Source organism: Budorcas taxicolor, chromosome 13, assembly GCF_023091745.1.
Source record: "Budorcas taxicolor isolate Tak-1 chromosome 13, Takin1.1, whole genome shotgun sequence".
Classification (NCBI taxonomy): domain Eukaryota; kingdom Metazoa; phylum Chordata; class Mammalia; order Artiodactyla; family Bovidae; genus Budorcas; species Budorcas taxicolor.
The window spans coordinates 15,793,282-15,815,856 of NC_068922.1; the positions used below are offsets into that span (position 1 = coordinate 15,793,282).

A 22,575-nucleotide genomic window follows, 5' to 3' on the forward strand; every position below is an offset into this window, starting at 1 on the left:
GCATCATTTTATGTGCTTTTAAAAGTGCTAGTGCCTCTGCTTTTTTCCTTTCTGTCTGTCTTCTCTTCTGCTCTCTTTTTGGTCCACAGCAAGAATTCATCTAGTTCTCTCAAAATTCCCTTGCACCCTAGAGAAAAGGTAGAACACCTGAGTTAAGACATCCTTTCAATCGAAATGACAAGTGTATTAGACAGGGACCAAAACCCGCTCGGCGACAGGGCTCTGCGCTCCCCTTAGATCCTGTCTGTAGGAGGAAATCACTCTGAGAACCCTTTCCCCAGTCAATCATTCATCTACTCCAATGGCAGGAAGACAGTGTCACCGTCATAAGAGAAATTCAACTCCTTTCTTTTCTATTAGCAGTCTCTGACACCCTGAAAGTGGAGACAATAAATAGTGGCAAGCTAAATTACAGGTTGGATACATTTACAGATGGAATTTTTGCTTTTTTTTTTTGCTATTATGTATTTGGAACCTTTAAGATATATAGGCTGTCTTCCCCACCCTACCACCACCACCAAAAGTGGCTTCATTATCTTGGTACCGGTACTTCTTTCCCCAAAATCTAAGTTCTCCCGCATTTTGCCAGCATGTGCGACAGCCTAGAACAGTTGAGGGCTGACCGTGTAAGATCAGAGCACTTGTCCTGTTGAGACCCAGTGGACTCCACTGTACCCAGAAGCTCACTTGTAGAAAGAGAAGGGGGACAGTGGACCTAAGACATTTCTGTCCAGTGGAAAGTCATCCGATTGGCTTGTGGAAGAAGGTGCCAGTCCATTTTGACCATAGGCACTCGAGTGTTAGTGAAAAGCCACAGATTTGAGGGCTCACTCCAAAGCCAGTGTTTTCAGTGGTGCTTAAAACAAAATGAACCTAGTCGTAGGACTACCCACACCCTCCTGTTTTAGAGACGTTGCAAAGATTAACAAGCTACCAGCCTGTGGAACATCTGGTTCTGAAGTTGCGTGACTTTATCCAGAGCAGCAAACAGACACGTGCTCCCCTTTTATAAATGACACAGTCGTTTTTCTCCCTTAAGTAACTGAACACAGCACAGAGCGTGGAACTTGACAGAGTCCCTAGGAGACAGGTTTTCTCTCCCTGCACTGCTGCCGACAGAATTAAAAGGTTAAAGAAGTCATCAGACTTGTCAGATCATTTTTTGGGAGGGGATGAGGACTGTATAATTAGAAGCATCAGTCAAGCTTTTAATTGCAGGTTTCATAGAGCAAAGGGCAGTGAATGGTTCGAGTTTATAGAGAGATCACTTCATTGTTCTCTTGCTAGACTTTTCTTTTGAGACCTGTTAATTGCTAGATCTTTCTCCTGAAGTTAACAAAAGTTCTGCTTGCTCTGAAACTGTAGTAAATGCATATACTGTGCCTTATTGATTTTTGTTGACATTTTACATGTTTTTTTATGCGTTCTGAACCTCCGTTTGGACACTCAGTTTGGCACATGCCCCCGAACAATAAGAGCAAAGCGAATGAAACAGAGTTAGCCCACGGTTTCAGATCTGCCTCCGTGAGATGATTTCCTATGCCTCTCCTGCAGTCTCCAGATAAGAAATAAGAAAGAAAAGTCTCCCGGTCTTATTTCCCCTGCTAATCGTGTCAGTGATAATCACAGTCTTCAAGAGATATTACTTTGAAACGGATGGTAAATTTGGGACTCTCTCATCTTGGAGCTGAGTACATTTCAGTATGGAGCCAGCAGAGGTCCCGCTGTAGGTCTCTCACGGCATTACACACATCATCTCATCTAGATGCCTTAGAGGAGGCCGCCCAGCTGCTTCTGTTGATGACAGAAACCACAGCCAGTATAGATATAGGCACCATGCTCAAACAGCTTCACCAGCTGCTGTAATGTCGGGAGAACTAAGAAATAGCTTGGCATTCTTAGTGAGCTAGACTGCAGGCTTCATTAGGACAGCTTAACGTAGAGGTGAATGAGATGAACCTCCCATGTACTGAGAGTTTTTGTGTATTAAAACTTACAGCATGATGCAAAAAAAAAAAAATGCATTGACTTTTTTTCATGACTGGATGTTGTTGTGCTTTGGGGGTGTGGGCAGGCATTGCTTTCTCTTATTGCTGTTTGATGAAAAAGTGCTAATACAGTATTGACTTGATAATCTCACCAGGTACCCATGCAGAGCAAACAGAGAAAACGTACTTGATGGCCCCCACAGGGACTCCCATGCACGAGCCACGTGCTGGTTGTCTAGATGTAGAGTTTTCTGCTTGGCTTCTTGGCCACAGAGGCGCCCATCTCGTGTGATGGGCGCCAGAATTCCACTTCTGTGCACTCCGAGATGACAGGCTTTGGCCCCTCAGTGTTTAGATCTGCTTCATTTGCAAATCTTTTTAAGTAGCAATAATAATAATGTTTTGAGGCAGTTGAGTGGAACACTAAATTATTCTCTGATACCTAAGTTCAAACTGTGCAAGGCTAAAGAAGCTGAAAATCAATGCACTTTTAAAGTCATTAGAGATCATAAGTGAAATAGTCTGCATTGCTTTAGCTAAGCTTTTAGTGTGCCGTGGTATTATTATAAAATCAGCCTGAATCTGCATTAATTTCACAGTCTTTTTCTCTGAGAAGCCCAAGGGTGCATGATAAATAAAATGTAAATTTTAGAAGGCAGTGTTTGTATTAGTGGAAAGGGCAGTGAGCCATGTAGTTGGAGCGGTGACCTGCATGGTAGCTGACACTGCTACAAGGAGTCCTATGGATGCTAGTTATTTTACAGCCGGAAAAAGAAATAGCCATGGAGGGTTCACTGGGCCTCAGGGGAGACATTCAGAGAAATGTGCTTTGTCTTGAGGTCCAGTCTCTGATAGAAACCGCAAGTTGCACCTTTCAGAAGTCATGAAGATTTGATACAAATAACAAATCCAATGCAAATGTTTACATTTTACTTTATATGCACTGTTGAATATTCCCAGAGTAATGGCGCATTTGTTAATAGGGGGTTTGTTTTTGTTCATCATTAACAGTTACTAAGTAGTTTGTACAGGATTTGGGTGTATTTATTTGCATTTAAGTAACATGAATGTGTATTTATACATATATCTAATTTTTAAACCACCCAGAAAAGATGAAGTATATTTATTTGCTGACATTTCAAGCTATTGGAATCTCTTTGCTAATTTGCCCCGGGTGTGAGGATTTTATTATTGGCTGCTTAAAAATCAAGGCTCCCGTTTGAAATATAGAACCAGAATGGGTGGATGCCCTCAGTCATGATAGTCAGCCAAGGAGAAAATATAAAATTGCAACTCTTTATTTTAGAAAATGCAAACTAGGTCTTGCACATTTCAAACCTGTGGCTAAAAAAAACTTAAAAATTAAAAAAACAAAAGAATGAGTACCCAGCCTCCTTTCCCTGGACTGCATTCTAAAAATAAATAAACTAATCCATCAGTAAATCTCTCTGCTTTGGTCAGATTAGCAAGTCAGCACTGCAAGTAAAAAAGCAACATGAGATGAAAACCAGAGAGAGAAGTTGTTGATTTCATGTACTACTGAGAACAGTGTCGTCCTGTGGCGGTTCTCGTAGACTGTGTTGGTTTAACAAGCGTCCAAACCTTTTGTCTTGTTGTTTTTGTCTTTCCTGCTCCCTGCCCCCTTGTTTCCCACAGGCTGTGCGTTTGTCACATTTTCTACAAGGGCAATGGCACAGAATGCAATCAAAGCCATGCACCAGTCCCAGACCATGGAGGTACTGTATCATCTGCCCTTCCTTCGTTTCCTGTGCAAATGGTGGGGAGTGGGACGCGAGCCTCTCCTGTGTGGACTGTTCCCATGGCAATCACAGATGCAAACTTTCACCTCCTCCCTCTCCGTTTGTCCATGCTCCTCCTCCCTGAATCTCTCTCCCCCCGCCCCACTTCCTTCTCCCTCCCGCTCTCTCTCTCCTCTGAATTTTTCCCCTAATGGCTGGAGACGCACCTAGTAAAGCCTTCCACTTGCTCTGCCTTCTTTGCTGAGCCTTTTGTTGGCGGTGGCCCAGGTCCTGCCGCGTAAAGTGCATGATGCCATTTAACCCGGGCATCCTCTTGCCCCTCAAGGAACAAGTACATTCGCCAGCCCCCAGGGTGGGATGGGTTGAACGCTGACAGCCCCCATTCCAAACTGCAGTGGGCCCCGTGCTCAGTCACAGCGTTCTTTGATTTCTTTTTTGTCTTCTTTTTAAATGTGAGGTCAAGTGACCTTTAATCAAGACAAACAGAATTGTTTTTGCGTCAGCGGTGTTGGAGAAAGTTAAGACTTCTCCTACAAGATGGAACCAGTGCAAATGTTCATGTATGAGAGCACACCCCCCCCCGAAAATTAGATTTGCCCCCTTGCTAAAAAATAAAAACAGTAACCAAGAAACTCGAAGGCTCCAATGTGATCTCCTAATGAGAGACACAGTGGCTATGGGGGAAGAGAAATACGCTGGCATGGGCCCACAAATGTAGACGACGGCCCTGTCCTTTGAGTCTGTGATTCGGGTCATGGCCTTTCAGGATTTTGCACAAAAGCATTCCAAGAGTGATATGCAGTTCCTTACTCTGTATTGTCTGATAGAATCCTTTGGGAGTGCATGTTCTGCTGTATCATGTAAACTGTATCTTTGTGTATGGGTGATCTTTTCTGGAGGTGGCTTTGTACTCTTACCTCAAGTTATGTTTTTCATCTTTTGAAAGAAAAAAAGAATTTTTTTTTTCAGTTTTATTTAATGTGCCAAAAGTTCTCTATTGTTTGAGCTTCTTTTTTGCCTCCACTTTTGCGGGGGGTTTTGATTTTTTTGTTGTTCGGTTTTTTTGTTTTTGTTTTTTTTTGGCCATGCTGCATCTCCCGAAGCATGCCGGGAGCTCAGTGATCTTTCTGGGTCTTGTTCTGTGGGCAGACTTTTTCTAGGGAGCAGAGGGGTGGGTGGAAGTGTGGGGGACGAGAGTGTGCATGGCATTGTCATTCAGTGTTTACTGTACTTTTCTGAGTTTTGATAGCATTGCAAAGCCTATTGTCTTTTTCAAACTTCCTTTTGACTTCAGTATTCCTAACATACCTTATATAATCACTGTGTTTTCCTTTCAGTGCAATGCATTTTTAAGGCATTCACACCCCCCTACGTGAAGGCAAGCTCAGGTGAAAGTCGGCCACAATAAGAGAATTAGCGGGATTTGAAATACCTAGGAATCCAGTCTCGAACAACAAGCAGTTACACATGTGATCGTGTGTTTGACCCCTCCCACCCTCGTCCCCGCCCCTTTCTCTTACCTTGGGCAGCTCCACTGTGGTGGATCACCCTGGTTTCCAGCTGCAGATCAGCCTGGAAATGAAAACAAAAGGACTGTTAAGAGAAAGAAAGTCTTGATATACATGTGTGTTTCACTCTTAAATATTTTTATTTCCTGTGGTGGAGTGATCCGTTCCCGATTGGTCTCACCTTAGATTATTTTTTTCACCCCAGCTATTTCAGGCCTGTTGGAAACATTGCCACCCCAGTACCCTCACCCAGGGCCCCCCACCCGAATGGGAGGACCATGTTCTGTACGTCCCTACAGACGGAGAACACGAGATATGAACCCAAACCAAGAAAATAACAGGCTCTCAGAAGGAAAAGAATTTGCTATAGAGAGTGGGGCATATTTATTCTTCAGAAGTCGTTGACCCTTTGTTAATATCGGTCGTATCAGAAATCAGATCTGATGCACTTGTTTTTAAATATGGACATCCATGCTTAATCAGAGGGGCCCTTAGACACTTAAATTTCTTGTTTAATTCAAAAATATTGACATTTAAATAGAAGATTATCTATTATGCAGTCTCATTAGAGTTGTATAACTGAAGTTTGTTTTCTTTTTTTTAATTAATCACATTATTTTTAGGACTCTGGCTCACATCTTCAACCAAGATGTATGATCTAAGAGATACGAATTCAAAATGATATGACTGTTTAAGTTTAAATGAACACATTCTTTAAAGAAAAAGAAGTCATTAATTTTATATGGTACCTTGATTTTTCCCACCTTCCTCCAATCTCTGCCCACCCTGTTTTTCCCTTTCATAGTTTATACAAGTCATTTTTTGAGCTATAATCATTGGCCTGAATTTCTGCTTTTATATCATTTTCTGGTATTTAAGGAGGAAAAAAAGTCAACCATAAGAGAACTGTTAGGAGATGCTCTAATTTGTTATGGAATGAATTTGATAGAATAACAACCCTTTCTGTGCAAAACCCTTGCTCTCTGTAATTTCCATCTTCAGAGTGGTTTTGCTCTGTTTAAAATGATGAAGCACTAAAATACACAGAGCGGACAAAAACTGAAGTATAGATTTTTTTTTTAATGGTGGAAATGTTACTTTTATTTAGTTTATTGACTCTTAACGTCCTGGGTTGTGACTGTGACCCCCCAGAGCTGAAGATCAAGCCACTGGAGGTTCAGCAACCAGTCACCTCAGTTTTCCCACATTTTGGGGGTTAATAACAGGCATGATTGCCTCATCTATGCATAGCTCCATCCCCAGGAACTACCCAAGGTGACAAGAAAAAAAAATGCAACTTTGTTTTCTAAGAGAGAGAAAAATTAACCCAAAGGGAAGGGGGAAGCTCATTTAAATAGGAATATTAAATTTCTGACAGAAGAGAGAGGTCTGTTATCACGCTGAGTTTCAATAAAAGTTTGTTGTTTTCTTTTTAATCACTTGGGTAGAATTAACTTCTTTTTTCTCAGCAAAATTTCACAGCTTTAATTGTGATGGAATGTGTAGTAAGCTGTATGGAGAGGGAAACCAATTGGTTTCCACTGAGTGTTTCCAAGTGGCGAATGTTGAAAAGTGCTTTTAAAAGGAAGTCCTCCTGCCTGGGGTGTTAGGCCCTTACTTTCCCTAAGGACCGCCTCCATCTCAAAGATGCTGGTCCTGTTATATAACCTATGGCCATTTCTCGCTCACTACCCCTGATCCTGCCTTTTAAAGGAAATGAACATGGAAAGAAGCTCCTAGAACAGCAAGATTGATTAGGAAAAGAAGCCAAGTAGAAATCTCCACCTTCCATTTGAAACCTCCACCTCCCTGGACTAGAACACGATCCTGATATGTCCTTTGTGATTTGCAGTAGCCTAGGATTAGTGATAGATTAGATGTGGTAGAGGAGGAGGAGACCTTTCTAAAAACATGGGGACCGGGACATTGGTTCATGCCTGCATTCCCTGAATATCTCCTTCCTTCATCCATGTTCCTAAAAACGAAACCCACTGCTCCCGATTGTATTGCTGGGTTGATGTAATTCCCACCATTCCAAAGTTAAAAAATGCTTAACTGAGCATTGGAAAGAGTTAAAAAAAAAAAAAAAAAAAAAAAGACGTGAATGACAGGCACTCTCACTCCCATTACGTCTCCCCCTCTTTGTGCCCTGGTTACACATAGCAACAGACAGACACACCACGACAAGTCCATCTTTCAGACAAATGAACTGTGAAGCTTAATTAAGCGCCAGTGATCAGGTCTCTTGTCCCTGAGGAGGTCCTGGGGATGGTGGAAGGAAGACCCCTGAAGAGAGAAGGCGAGGCAGTGTAATCAGCAGATCACAAGAGCAAAATGGCTTTTTCAAGCACCAGAGCCCCAAAGACACCAGTGAGAGACCCTGGAATAATACTCTGTTGATGGTGCTATTCAGAGAAGACGAAGGACCGTCCCCTCTGCTGCAGTCATTCAGAAAGCTAGGCCCCACGCTGACTGAATGTCCCGAGCCCAGTGGACCAGGCTGTAACCCCCTCTTCACTTTCCGCTGTGTCTGACCACAGGGCTGCTCTTCACCGATCGTGGTGAAGTTCGCGGACACCCAGAAGGACAAGGAGCAAAGGCGCCTCCAGCAGCAGCTGGCGCAGCAGATGCAGCAGCTCAACACTGCCACCTGGGGGAACCTGACGGGTCTGGGCGGCCTCACCCCGCAGTACCTGGCGGTAAGTTCCTGCGGGTGGGGGACGTGGGGTCCCCAGGGAGAGAGAGAGCCCCGCCCTGGAACTCTTCCAGACTCCTTGTTCCCTCAGTACACCAAAAGCTCAGCCTCAGGACGCTGTGAATGCCAGGAAATTCTGGGCCTCAGTGCAGAGTTTTTCCAGGTGAAATTGATGAGCATAAGGATGGGCCCTTCTGCCTACCTAGATGGAGGCTAAGCTGGGCTCCACAAGGCTGGGTGTTAACCAGTGTTCCAGCATCAACTCCTGCATTAGGAGGGGTGCAGCACGCTCCCTGCACTGTGATTTAAGGTCCCCAGGCAGCCATGGTATGCCCCCTCTCTATGCCCGGGACAGGGCGTTCCTCGGCAGGACCTAGGAGGGAGGCCTCGTGGAACCGTCCTTCACTGGGTCTTCCCAGAGGAGGGATGTTGATTCAGTTCAAATATTTCTTTATCTGTTGGAAACCCAAAACTCAGATCCTATTTCAGAACAAATAGACCCTGTTCTTTCGGCCATCCCTTACAGTTCACTGTTTCTAAACTTTCACCTCCTTTTTTGGTTTTTTGCCCCTTTGTGCTGCCCATTTCACTTTGCCACTGTCTTTATTAAAATGCCAGAGTCAAAGCCTAGGACTGTTCCCCTGGTAAGATCTAAACAGCACGAGGAGCAAGCCCTAGTGTGAACTTCAGAGCACCTGCATGTCACTTGAAAGTGGTGGAAGGCACTTCATACTCCTCTAAGGTTTTGCTTACTTTTTCTTGAACCATTGCCGAACTATGCTTCGCTACCCCACTTTTCTGCAGGGCTACACATTAATTAATGTAATTTTATATTGTGCATTTGGGCCTTTGATGCTAGCCGCTGTCCATGTATGTGTATCCTAATTCTGTCCTGACCTTTGAACTGTTGCCCTCAGGATAGTATGACCCAGGAGCTGTACTTGGTAGTAGAACTGATACTGTTCTGCAAAACAGCCCTCCCTGTAACCTTGAAAGGTGATCCCCTTGTTGCAGGTGAGGGAAAGAAGCGGCTTAAAGAGGTTTTGTTACTTCACCCAAGGTCGTGGCGCTGGTGGTCAGGCAGGATTTCAACGCTCCATGTGCTCTCTCCATCCAGCCTGGCTGCTTCTCCAAGGAGATGTGACTCATATTCCCCTTTTATTTTAATATTTACTGGTGTGGCCATGTCGGATCTTAGTCGAGGTTTGTGGGATCTTCATTGTTAGCACGCAGTATTTTTCATAGCAGCACACAGGCTCTCCAGTTGCGGTATGCAGGCTTGGTTGCTCCATGCAGGTGGGATCGTAGTTTCCAGATCAGAGATCACACCTGCATCTGCTGCATTGCAAGGCGGACCCTCCACCACTGACCACCAGGGAAGCCCCTTCAGTCCTCCTTTCCCACCCTCAGGCCTGTCGGGGTCTGACGAGCAGTAACTGCTCATGACACGTCTGCGTGTCTTGCGGGAGAAGCATGCCTCTCCTGCCTTCCCCTGAGTCACTGACAGAAGCAGTAACCAAGTTTGCTGTCACCTTCTTGCCATTTTTCCATCTTATCCACAAGGACCCCGTGTGAAATTTCCTCATATCTTGCTGAAGTAAAATTGCTGAAATAAAATATAAAATAAGTTATCTATAATTTATATAGTTATATATTTATATATCAGTCATATATTTGTTTTATATAATATATTAAATATGAAATAAAATATTTAAAAGTTTTATTGCTAAAATAAAAACAAGGATTTCTATCCTAGGTTGGTGGCAAGCTCACCTTTTCAGAGTTTCTAAGAGTCCAGCTTCGTGTTCCACTGTTTCCAGGAACCAGGACCCCTGTGCCTGTCCCAGTCTTCTGGCCCCACTCCCCAGCACCTGTTTTTTTGTGTGGAGGGTAGATTCTGACTCTGGCTCACCAGAGTGTGGTTGTCAGTGGAAAGAATCCTCAGGTTAATGACCCTCCAGGTATTGCAACTTTCTCCAGTAGAAATTATTAATCCCTCAAAGGATCTTCAAAGCTAATTTAATTTGACTAAACTTCGGTTTTTAAAAAATTGTGCAGAGCTCCATTCTCTTGCAACCACAAGAGAATGGGAAACCCTAGAAATCAAACCAAGAGAAGGGATTTCTGTCAAAACGGATCATCCCTGGCTTCTTCCTCTTCCTCACTCTGTGTGTGTGTGTCTGAGTATAGTATCTGGGTAGTCTGTTACACTGAATCCAGAAGGATGAGTGAAAGGTGGAGACCTGTTTCTGATAACTGTTCACATTAATCCGCATAGTATCGTGGCAACTAGGACTTGGGTAGAATCGAGTCAGCTGCTGGATGCCCATTTGTGAGTCCCGTACCGTCATGGAGTCTCCTCCTCCTAGAGCTGAGGAAACCGACAACCTGCCAGAGTGGCGGCACTCTCCGTTAGGCTGCGCAGAGCTCCAAGTGAATGATGAGAGCCTGTTTTGTAATAGTGAATTCTTCTGGTTCCTCCTCAGCTCACAGAACCGTGGCAGTTTTTTAATAATAGGTTTGGTGAATCTGTGCTTTTGACATCCATGGACTTCTGAGTATAGGAGACAGCCCCACACTCGCTCCAGGGTACAGACTGTGGCTCTACTGGTCTACCAGGAGGAGGGTATCAGTAAGTCTAGGCACACACTTAGTGCAGCACCTAACTGAAAGTCGCTCAGTCCTGTCTGACTCTTTGCGACCACATGGACTGTAGCCTGTCAGGCTCCTCTGTCCATGGGATTCTCCAGGCAAGGCTACTGGAGTGGGTTGATATTTCCTTCTCCAGGGGATCTTCCCGGCCCAGGGATCAAATCCGGTTTCCCCACACTGCAGTCAGGTCTTTACCCTCTGAGCCACTAGAGAAACCCTAAGTTAACCTGTTATTCAACCTATTTGGATAAATAAAGGAGTGCTTTCAAATGGTAATCACATGCCTTACCTTGTGCTGCCCTGTGTCTCTATGCAGGATAAATGTACTTCTGGAAGCTCCAGAGACAAAATGCAGAGACCTTTTCGCAGCTGTCTTCATTTCTTTTTAGAAGATGCTGATTATATTTATAATAATAGCATCAGTGTATATAGCACCAGATAGTTCTAAGTTTTGACAAATAGTATGTTCCTCCGTGCCCACCTTAAAATGGTTGACCGTTGTCTTTATCCTGTAGTTATGACTGCAGCTGTGGAGCTGTGAATAGATACATCTCTCTCTGTAGGTATCTCAGCGGTTTCTCTGTTAGTCCAGGAGTCAGCGACTCTGTGCGTTCCTAATGAAGGCCGTAGGACAGGGAGCTGTGAAGGAAAGCGGAGGAGACCCAGGGTTGGACCCTGATTGACAGAGATGAGTTACGAGAACTACTAAGCTCCAGAGAGATAGCATTAGTCACGCCATGTTGGTTCCCATAGATCTAACACCTGGTTGTTAAAAATCGTAAATTGATGAATTGTTTAAGGCAGTGACGTTATTGGGTCTCCCCGGTGTCTGTGCTTCTTAATAGAGATTAGACATTAATGCGGATTTATGGCTCCAGCACTGGGAACCTTTACCCATTAAGAGGCAGCAGTAGCTGACTGTGTGAATGTAAAGGAACTGGATGTGTCCCTGTGGACGCAGGGAGTTCCTCTGTCCTCAGCTCCATTTCTTTATGACAGCACATTTCTGTTCTTGGTGTTTTGTTTTTTTTCCAGCTTCTGCAGCAGGCCACCTCCTCCAGCAACCTGGGTGCATTCAGTGGCATTCAGCAGATGGCGGGTAAGTCATGAGGCCCGCCTGGCGTTTGGACTGCGCTGTTGTCTGACTTTGGGGTGGGTTCAGAGGGCGAAGAAGACAGTAAGGGGAAAGAACCACAAACCTGACCTGTTGGCTTAGGTGTTAAACCTTAGAGTAAGCTGCTCAGAAGTTGATTTTTTACCCCTGGCATCTCCAACAGTTACATAACGAGAAAATTGGGGGCTGAGAATTCCTGCATAGTACCCTCCAGAAAATAGAAAGTGTTAGTCGCTGAGCTGTGTCTATCTGCGATCCCATGGACTATAGCCCCCCAGGCACCTCTGTCCACGGGATTCTCCAGGCAAGCATACTGGAGTGGGTTGCCATTTCCTTCTCCAGGGGATCTTCCCGACCCAGGGATAGAACCCAGGTTTCCTGCATTGCAGGCAGATTCTTTTACCCTCCAGAGTTGTGTGTGTGTGTTTTTTTTTTCCAATGGGTTTGACTGCTGGGAGGTGGGGAGGGGGTGGATTTCCAGCAAGAGTCGTGTATCCAAGGCAGCCGCCATGATTGACGTCCTTCTAAAATTTTAATAACAGGCAGTCAATAAAAATGTTTTGTCCTCCATAATGAAAGCTAGACTTGCAGACCTATCTCTGACTGATACCATTTCAGTCCCTTGATAACCACAATTAACAGGGGTGCCTTTTTTTTTTTAATTTAAAAGAATCCCACTTGATAGAATTGTGCATCAGAAGCTTTTATGGGAAAGTGGAAATCTTCGCTGTCGGGAAAAAAATCACAGTAGGACTGAAAGTGAAAGCCAGCCCGTGAAGCGTTTCTTTTGATAATGAGCTGTGTTGGCAGTGACCTAGGGACAGTGGTTAGTGAAAGGTGGATCCACTGAGTCACCTTCCAGGCTGATACCCTGACCCGTGCAGCGAATCAGGACATGGGGGCCAGTAACCTGACGTGAAGAACAGTCAGGAAGCTTCTTCCTCAGTTCCAAAAATGTCGAGGAGAGTGGGTGAGGAGAACAGATTGTTGGCATATTAGAGGCAAGCACAGTTGCTTCCATCAGTGGCACCCTGAGTCAATGAGATAAACCCAGGATATGCAGAGTCTAAGCCTGATTTCTTTATCTGTCACCGTGAAAGCTCCTTTTTTCTCTTTTTCTCCTGAATCCATAGCCTTGTGTTACAATTTTTCTTCTCCTGTGTCACTTTGGATGGAACTGGAGAGACTTGGCAGGAGCACACTCAGATCCCTCCTCCTGTGCGTCCTGTGGCGGTCAGCCCCACCTTCCGTGGTGGCCCCTGGGGCTAAACTGTGCCCTTTCTGACGGGGTGGACTGGCCTACAGTAAGAGCAACGCTCGGTTACCCGTGGCCCTTTAAATCTGCGGGCACCGCCCACCTATTCTGTCATAAGACAGCTTTGGGATTATTATAAAAAATAGATGTTAAAATAATAAGGAGTGAAATCATTCGGCAGAATGTTAATGAACACAGTTGAGAAAGCTGGCCTCAGAGCTAAGCATCTCCTTGAACGGTTGATTTATTTTTAGTTCTGTGAAGGGGGCTGGAGAGACAGAACTTAAATATTCAGGGAGTTTTCTACATTTTTAAAGAGAAAACCTCCGGATTGCACACTCTGAAAGAAATGTCAAGATGCATCGTGTTTTCCACCAAGGCAGGATTTTTCTTCTAATCAGTCGGAACCCCCCGCCCCCAAATTCAGAATAAGAGTCTTCCCTTAGAGGAAGCCTCAGGCTCTCCCATTGCTGTGGTTCCATTATGCAGAGAAGGTCACTGGGTCCCGAGGCTGCTGCCGGGCGTGTCTTCCCGGGTGGACAGGGCGCCCTGCCACTCTTCATTAGGCTGTGAGCCCGTGGCGCACCAGCTTGGGTCAGGATGTTGGCGTCTGTGCACCGCGCACTCATTTATCAATGGAGGGTATCTGGGAGTCACCTTAGGTGTGTGGAGCAGATGGCCAATTTAAAGTCAGTCTGTAAATGCGCTCGGCCTTCCAAAATACCCCTTTCTCGAACCCTCAGTGTGAAACCCAGCACCAAGGCTGCCCAGGCTGTGCAGTCAAAGGCCGAGTGTCCCATTTTCTGCTGTCACCTTGAGTAGTGAGGACTGAGGATGGGGGTGTCAGGGTTCTTCTGCTTCACCATTTCTGTAACGAGTGCCCTTCATTCCTATGGAAAATCAGGAAGCATTATGGTATTTTTTTATTCAACCAAGTTGTGTGGCCCCCGGCTCTTTCATTGTCTCCCCAAAGTAGGGCTTTTCTCACCGTCAGTCACCTAAACCCATCCTGGAAAGTGGAGGGGTCATAGGGGTCCCTTCATGGAAGAAGGTTCCCCCACGCACTGAATGGGGGGGCCCTCTTCCCCGTTTCCCTAAAAACTTTCACTTCCTTCCCGTCCTCCCTCACCTGTGAGTTCTCCTGAAGTATCGACGCTAAGAGGGTGTGGCCTCCTCTAACTGGCATTTGTGGACTATTTTGGGGCTGCTGAGAGTGAGTAAACTTATAAATTGGCAAGTGCAAATTTACGTTCTGCATACAGTCCCAATGAAACTCAAGTGAAATGCCTGGTTTTTGAATTAAGAAATTTGACTTTAGCCAGACATCTAAGCCACAAACCATTCCATAAACTAACAGCAGTATCTTTAAGAATGACTTGTAAAAAAAATAATAAAAGATAAGAAACAAAACAAAAAAAGAATGAGTTGTGGAAGGTTTGGGGTCAGCGAATGGGTACAGTGTCCTGCACGTTAACACACGAGCGTGGTTCTCACCATGCTGTCACGAAGAGGTGCCTCATCCCAGACCCCTCCTGGGGCCACAGCGCCTGTAAGCGAGTGAGGCTGTGGAGGAGCGAGAGCAGTGTCCGACTCTTGAAACCCCGTGGACTGTAGCCCGCCAGGCTCCTCTGTCCATGGGATTCTCCAGGCAAGAATACTGCAGTGGGTGGCCATTTTCTCCTCCAGGGTGTCTTCCCGGCCCAGAGATTGAACTTGCATCTCTTATGTCTCCTGCGTTGGTAGGTGGGTTCTTTACCACTAGAACCACCTGGGAAGACCCATGTTCATGTCTAGAGAGCCGACTCCACGTGGCAGACTTGAGTACTGCAGCTGAGAGCACCATCCACAGACGGTGAATATCATCTCGGAAAGCAGTGATACCATGTTGTGAACAGCTCTGAAAACAGGGTCTGTCCTACAGGAAACTGAGGTGTCTCACCACAGTCTAGAATGTCTCATCTGAATGACTAAACATTTTCTGTTTGAGGAGAAAATAAAGCTGGAAAAGGAAAAAAAAAAAAATTAGGTGACAAGTTTCTAAAGTAGTTACATCAATAAAATCAAATGAGACATCAACTATATACTTCTTTGTTCTAAAAAAAATTTTTTTCCTTTCAAATTAAAAGTAACTTCAGAAGTGTTTTACGATTTTATGAAAGGGAACCTTTCATAAATCTGAAGTTTAAAAAGCAGAGAACATAACAGTAAGGCTGAAATCTTCATAAGCCGACTGCTGTTATGTGCGTCCTTTTCATTTTTTGTGCATCCATCAAGTTGATTGATTTTACTTTCCCTCTTGTGATAAAAATTCGTCCATTTCCCACTCACACTGTGGTACTTTCCCCATGAATTTCTGAAATCTCCGTAACTTGGGGTCTGAGTTCAGGCCGAGAGTCTGGATTTTTCCAGAAAAGAAAGAATAAGGGGAAACCGGTTTTTCAGTCTTTCGTTTCTTTATGACAACGATCATCTGGAAAAAGCATCGTGTTAGAAAAACGAGGGTAGCATTACACCAGGTTGCTTTTCACAGAGCACTTCGAAATAATCCTGGGGTTCATCCTCACACTTCACAGCATGCCCAGGAGAAAACCACCACCGGTTACTACGTAACAGTTGGAAAAACCGAAGTAGGAAAAGGGCAAGGAAGTGGTGGTACACGGGTCAGAATACAGCACTCCCACACATGGCAGCGCTGTGCGGCATAGGGACTCTCAGCATCCCATTCCATAGACGGGGCAACTGAGGATGAGAGAAGGTACAGAACAAACTTGCGCAGAGTCACCAAGGTAAGAAATGGCGGATCCACATTTCAAAGTGGCCTGAGCTCCCTGTCCCCGCCCCCCGGCCGTCACTCAGTGCACTGCGCGTCCACAAATCCAGGTATGTTATCACTCAGACGAGTGAAGAGACCAACTAAGAGGCAAATCTGAGCCGTCAATGAACAACGCACAAGAACCCCAAAACCGCTCCAAGAGAAGCAATCCAGTGTCGGCCTCAGGAAAACCCCCTTTCATTCTGGACAGCATCACAGATTTATCAAGGGGTGGTTTTCTGCTAAGGGAAATATTTTTCTAGGATCGGGGGGGCTTGTTAGTACGAAATTGCAGAGGTTATGAAGCAGTGGCCTAAGAAGAGGATCTGATGACAGACAAAGGGAAAACTGCTTCGCTTGATTTCTGACATTCAGAAAGTGAAGTTGCCCAGTCATGTCCGACTCTTTGTGACCCCATGGACTGTAGCCTACTAGGCTCCTCCCTCCATGGGATTCTCCAGGCAAGAGTACTGGAGTGGGGTGCCATTTCCTTCTCCAGGGCTGACGTTCAGAAGCGTGTAGTAATTCGCTTTCAGAATCTCTGGCCTAAGTTTCCAAAGTCAGAGCGAAATCATAGAGGGCAAGTGTTTGCCTGAAAGAACCACATAGCGACTTCTGTATGGGTTGGAGATCTGGCTCAGAGCAAAGATGGTCTCAGCATGTCTGTGATGAGCAGAGAAGAGAGAAGACTTTGGCCAAAATTGGACCTCATGTTGGGGACACACTTGGAAGGTGTGCAAACTGGACCCACAAAGGCCCCAGGTTCTTCCCAGAGCCCAGCCTCCCCTCCTCCACACCCTGCACTCCCTGCTAATAGTCCTTACGAGAATGCTCCATAACCACCCATCTGTCACTTTCTAACAGACCTGATTGGCAAGCGCTGGTAACAACTGACATCTGTTCTCGCTTATTGAAATGCAGATTTATGGTAATTGCTCTGAACAATAAGACACAGAATTACCTAAGGTGAACATTCAATTAAATTTTCATGCCTTTCTCCTTATAAATAATTAAAAAAAAAAAAAACAACCTTCAGTTTCAAGTAGGCACAGTGTGCACTGTTCGGTACACACTTTCCTCATTTGGAGAAGGGTTGTTTTTTTCCAGAGTAATGAGGGGAAAGTTGAACCCCTGTATGCCCAAATATCCCCCCCCCCCCCCCCCCCCCCCCGCCGCGGCCATCTCGATCTTGGCACATTGTTGGATTTCCTAAAACTTATCTCAGTGTTTTGCATTTCTCGTCGCTCAGATTATTTGCCCCTGGTTTGCGGGATGCCCACCCGAGCAGAGTGCTTTGTGAGGTTAAAAGGTGGTGGTTCTCTTCTCAGGGAAGAGCTGTTTCCCAACCAGAACCAGCATCACCTCGCCCGCCCGCCCTCCTCCCTGGCCAGCCCTCCGCCGTCCCATGCCCTTTGAAGATTTTTGTGTCAGGGGAGCAGAGATAAGATGGGGGTGGGGAGGGCCCCCCCCCAGGGGGGCCCCAGGGGGTGGAGAAAAGAGCTGAGAAGGACAGGACAGGGTGTGCTTACACACACACAGAAAACAACGAAGAACCAGACATGTGAGTTCAGCATCAGCAGAAGCAACACCCTCTTTCAGACAGCCGGAGCAGGACGGGGTGGCCAGGATTGACTGTCCATCGGGGCTGAGCCTGTGGCAGCTGGAGGTCTAGAAAGATGCTGGTACCGGGAAGTCGGTGCAGTTCACCAGGCAGAGGACGGAGCTCAGGGTGTGTCCCCTCGGAGCCTCCTGAGCTGCCTTCCTAGCTGGAGTCCGAGGCGTTTCCCAGCAGCAGTGGGGCTGCCAGGCCCCCAAGCTCCTGCCCTGAACGAAACGGAAGGGGAGGGGAGATGTCCACACTGCAGGTGAGACCCTCTGGTTACGGGAGCGCCAGGGGCAAGAAGAGCCAAAGCGTCCGTCTCCAGGGCCCTGCACGCCTGCTGTGAGCACAGTGGGATCCTGCCCCACTGGTGTCCGGGGCTCTCCCCGCACCCCACACGTGTCCCTGCGACGTGCCGATGCCAGCCGTGGGGCCGGGGTGTCCTCGCTGGGAGGCTTTCCTGCTGGAGGGACGGTCTGGGGAACCGGCCTCAGGCCGCTGCCTGGCCGGACAGGAGGACACTGCAGGGAGCAGCTGCCTCTGTTGCCCTTGGGAGGTGGACAGGAGCGCCCGTCACATCCCCCGTGCCCGCTGCCCCTGGGCTCCTGGGTCCGGCCTTGGCATGGCCCCTGCCCTGTGTCAGCCTGCAGCGCCGATGTTCTCGGAGAATCTCTGGCTGGTTTTGTTCTCTTCCGTTGGCTTGACTGTATATGCATCATGGTTCGGGGCTGGTGGGGAGCGGGTTGTGGGGAGCTGTGTTCTTTGCTCCATTCTCTGCGCTGTCATTCCTGAGCTCGGATTTCTTGACTCCTCCCAGTGGCTGTTGCTAAGCCCAGGGCTGTCGTTCGATGGTTTTCTACCAGGACTCGCGGCCCTTTTAGGACATTTCGTGAGAATGAGCTTCTGGGTCCGAGTCTTATTTCCAGAAACAGAATTTCCCCCAGTCCCTGGCTCCCCTCCGCTTGGATGGGAGGCTTAGTTTTCAGCCCGGGGCCTGGGGTCTGGCCTGTCGTGGCCACGTGCTGACAGCTGGCGAGCTAGGCAGCATCTGCAGGTCCTCCTGCCTCTGCTTCTCTCTACCTAACCCCCACCTCCTCGCCTCAAACCCTCCGATGCTGGGGTCGTGACGCCTCTCCTCCCCACCTTCATCTCTGCTTTGCTGGGTGGGGTCCATGTTCTCCTGCTCCGTAGTGGTCGGTGGTTGAACAGAGCTGGCCACTCCCAGTGTGGCGCCCCAGAACCTGGCCTTCACAGTGGAGGCAAGGCAGCCCCTCGGGGTGAGGGGCTAAGGGGACACTCGGGGAAGACGGCGGGACACAGAACCCGAGGGTGGTCGGCTGGACTCCAGGGCAACGCCGAGTGTTGGTGGGTGAGAGGAAGAAAACGCACAGACCTAATAAATATTTGCAGAATGGATTAATTAATGACTGAGGAAAATAGTCAATATTTGAAGCTGTTGCAAATACTGAAGAACGAAGAACAAACAAGGAAAACCTCGTTTGGGTCTGTAGGCAATGCTCTTTATAGCAGCGTGGGAACATTTCGTGCTCTTGGTTGCCCTGTTCATCCATCTCCTGTGGCCCCACTTTTCACCTACTGTGAATGAACATGGCTCTGTGTGTGTGTGCAGGTGGGCTTGAAAGCAAATAAGACAACGTTGGCTTGTCCTCAAGGAGCTTAGTGTCTAGCCATGGAGGTCAGCAGTCCCTGCGTGTGATGTGGAAGCAGGCTGAGATGGATGCGTTGGGAGTTAGATGGCGAGCCGGAGGAGGACAGCTAACCAGTAAAGGTGCCATTGGACACGGCCCGTCAGTCACCCTCCGAGGGGAAGAGCCTCAATGTCGGGAGGGCCCGCAAGGCTCTGACCCAGAGGAGCAGGCTGAGCTCCTCCACCCCAGCACTGGGCCACGGTTCCGCAGCGCGGGTCAGAGCAGGTATCCTGGGAAACGCAGGCTGAGGAGGGTGCTCGGCTGATGGTTACCCGTGGCCAGATGTGCAGACTGCAACATCGGTGCTAAACCCTTGTCTCGTGTGCACAGCCGTCTGCCCGTGCTGGTGTCTGGTCATCTGCGTTACATCCTGAGCACGTTAGAGGGGCCGCAGGGACCAGGCGGGTCCGTGGTAGCATCCCCCCAAGCCCAGCCCGTAGGCGTATAAGCCAGTGTGGTCCGCTGCTTTCAGGAGCCACACCCAGGGGACCCCAGGGAGGCCTGTGTGCAGTTCATGTTCTCCCAGCTCCGTTTTCCTCAGGCAAACCTGAAAAAATAGGCCCTGCACTTTCCCTTCACAGGGTTCTGTCACCACCACCCTGCCTGACCCCTGACCCCAGCGGGGGACAGAGCTTTGTCCCCAGTGGCACGTGCTCGATGGAGCAACGTGTTCACGCTTGCAGGATGCCGCTGGTGCCTCGTCCTGTTCCCAGCATCCCCAGGACCTATGTGGGTTTGCAAAACAGGTGCTGGCTTTCTCCCTAAGCCACCAGGGCTGGATGCCTCCCAGAAGGAGCCTGAGTATCACTGTGTGCAAAATGGGAACCCAGATCGCAGTATGGACCTGAGGAACTCTTTCCTGAGTAGGATGAAGTCCTGACGAAGGCACCTGGGGTGGAGGAGCAGGGTAGGTAAGTGAGCCTGGCATCCAGGCTCTGAGTCCAGCTGAGGCTCCACACGGCTGAGGGCCTCCAGCAGGCGTGCTCCTAGAATGTTCTCTTGCCCCTTCTCCATCTCCCATCCCCCAGCCCTGTCGTCAGGCCACTGTCTGAAAAGCAGTTTGGATTCACTATGTAGACGTGTATCGAATGCCTGGATTTGAGGCATGAGAAAAAGGTAAAAGTAGGCCGCTAACTTCATTACCTTTCTGTGCAGAATTCCACTGTATGAGGAAAGAACTGCTGTTGCCTGCTTCTCAAATGTACATGATGGAGAAATGAATCATGGAAAAAAGACGTAGTGTAGAGAATCTTTGAACCTCTGGGGGACTCAGGCATAGAGTCTGTGCCTGGCCAGTCCCCCCAGACCTGTCTGCAGAGTTTCGTTTCTCTCCATTCTTTTCTTGATTTTCATTAGCCCACAATTCATTCTAGTAAGTAGTTCCTCTTTGAGATACAAATATATTTAAAATACAAATATTTCAAATAAAAGTATTACGGCACTGCCATTTTTCATTCTCTTCCTTCGCAAATATTATTTGAGTTCCTAAGTAAACTGAGAGAGCTTTGGGGGGTCTGTAATGATGGTGACAGTCACAGTAGTTGCTGATAATTTGGGGGGCTCATGTCATGCCAGTTATTGTGCTGAGTCACTTTTCATTCATTATTTAATCTGCACAACCACCACATGAGTGAGGAGGTAAGTAACTGTTACTACTCATTCAGGAAGCAAGAATCAGAGAGGTTGAGAAATCTGTCCAGAGTCACACAGCTTACAGATCCTGGAAGACAGATCAGTGTAACTTCAGAGCAATAAAGCATCAGTTCTTCTGTCACACCCCAAATGCACACTTGTCGAGTTTAAGGATGGAGAGTGTACCCTGAAGCCCTCCCTCCAGGTGACAGCCTCGAAGTGGAAGGCCCTGCCATGCATGGTCCATACGGAAACCTCTTGTCTTTTGTGCTGAGCTGCACTGCCCAGGAGGGGTCAGTTGGGCAGAGGGTCCTGGGCTGGGACGGGACATGTGGTACTGCCCAAGTCCTCAGGGCAGCTGGGTGAGTGTGCCAGCCCCAGGGCCCTCTGTGCTCATCACCTGCCCTCTCTTTTGGGAAACGGGTAAAGTGGGCCTGGTGCTGACGTGCCCTCTGTCTCCCCACTGCAGGCATGAATGCTTTACAGTTACAGAACCTGGCCACGCTGGCGGCGGCTGCAGCCGCAGCCCAGACCTCAGCCACCACCACCAATGCAAATCCTCTGTCCACCACGAGCAGCGCCCTGGGAGCTCTCACCAGTCCCGGTAAGGGGTGGTCCTGCCGCTGGGAGACAGGACGCGGGGGGCAGGGCCAGGTGCAGGGTGGACATGCCCAGACCCCGCCAGGCATCAGACTTAGTTACCACTTTACTTCATTTGTCTTTTTAATGTATCTTTATAGAAACAGAGTTGATTTACAACGTTGTATTCATTTCTGCTGCACAGCAAAGTTATACATATGTCAACAGTCTTTTTTATATTCTTTTCCATTATGGATTATGCCTGGATTTTGAACATAGTTCCCTGTGCTGTACAGGAGGACCGCATTGCTTATCCATTCTATACAAAACAGTTTGCACCTGCTAATTCCAAACTCAGTTCATCCCTGCCCTGCTCCCCACCTGGTAGCCACAAGTCTGTTCTCCATGTCATGAGTCTGTTTCTGTTTCGTAGGTAAGTTCATTTATGCCATAATTTAGATTCCACATAGAAGTGACAGCATGTGGTATTTGTCTCTGTCTGACTGACTTCCCTTGGTATGATCATCTCTGGTTGATACTGCTGCAGATGGCTTTTTTTTTTTTAATGGCTGAGTACTATTCTATTGTATACGTGCACCACATCTTGTTTATCCTTTCAGCTGGCAGTGGGCATTTAGGCTGTTTCTGTGTCTTGGCCACTATGAATTGTGCTGTTATGAACATAGGTGTGCAGTTACCCTTTAAAGAAACAAAAGTTTGAGCATGTGCAGTTTTATCTTCCAAGGATAAAATGAGAAGAAAAGCTTTGCGAGGGAATTCTCTCACATTCCTTTTGTTTGAAAATTGTGCCGTCCCTTCCATGCTGGTGAAGTTGCCCAGTGACGAGGCGCCTCAGTTCCTCAGGAAAGCTCTTTTCTCCTCGTTTTGTGGTGGTGGTTTTTAGCAATTTAAGAATTCCCTGTTAAAACTCAAAACCCCGAATCATCACCTGTGAGACTTCACACCAGCTTCGTCCTTTACTTTTGGTTTTCAGCATGGAGGTCCAAAGGGGACTGTCTCTGTTGCTCCTCTGTGGTCCCCTTCTGGGCCTTGTCATTTAAAGTGAGGTTTTCTTTCCCCCTCCTTAGAAATTCTGTTGCCTTATTCAAAGGCAGATGCTGTTTTCTTTTTCATATGAGCCAGACCAAATGTGGTTGCTTAGACACCAGGATTTGTTTTTTAAAAAGTGTTTTGCTGGCTTGCCTTCCTCTCTGGGTTTTCTGGGCCTTGATGGATGATCTCACCTTCTGCTCTGGTACGTGGAGGCACTG

At 47.3% G+C, this 22,575-nt stretch overlaps 1 protein-coding gene across 2 annotated transcripts in view; it reads left to right on the top strand.

Annotated features, from left to right (window-relative positions):
* CELF2 (CUGBP Elav-like family member 2) overlaps window positions 1-22,575 on the top strand; it is a 308,002-nt gene that overhangs the window by 256,391 nt on the left and 29,036 nt on the right. For both annotated transcript variants that reach the window (XM_052650849.1, XM_052650850.1), the window contains exons 6-9: window positions 3,645-3,724; window positions 7,797-7,955; window positions 11,639-11,702; window positions 21,195-21,329. In XM_052650849.1, coding sequence (XP_052506809.1) covers window positions 3,645-3,724; window positions 7,797-7,955; window positions 11,639-11,702; window positions 21,195-21,329 — 438 coding nt within the window. The remainder of the gene's footprint in view (window positions 1-3,644; window positions 3,725-7,796; window positions 7,956-11,638; window positions 11,703-21,194; window positions 21,330-22,575) is intronic.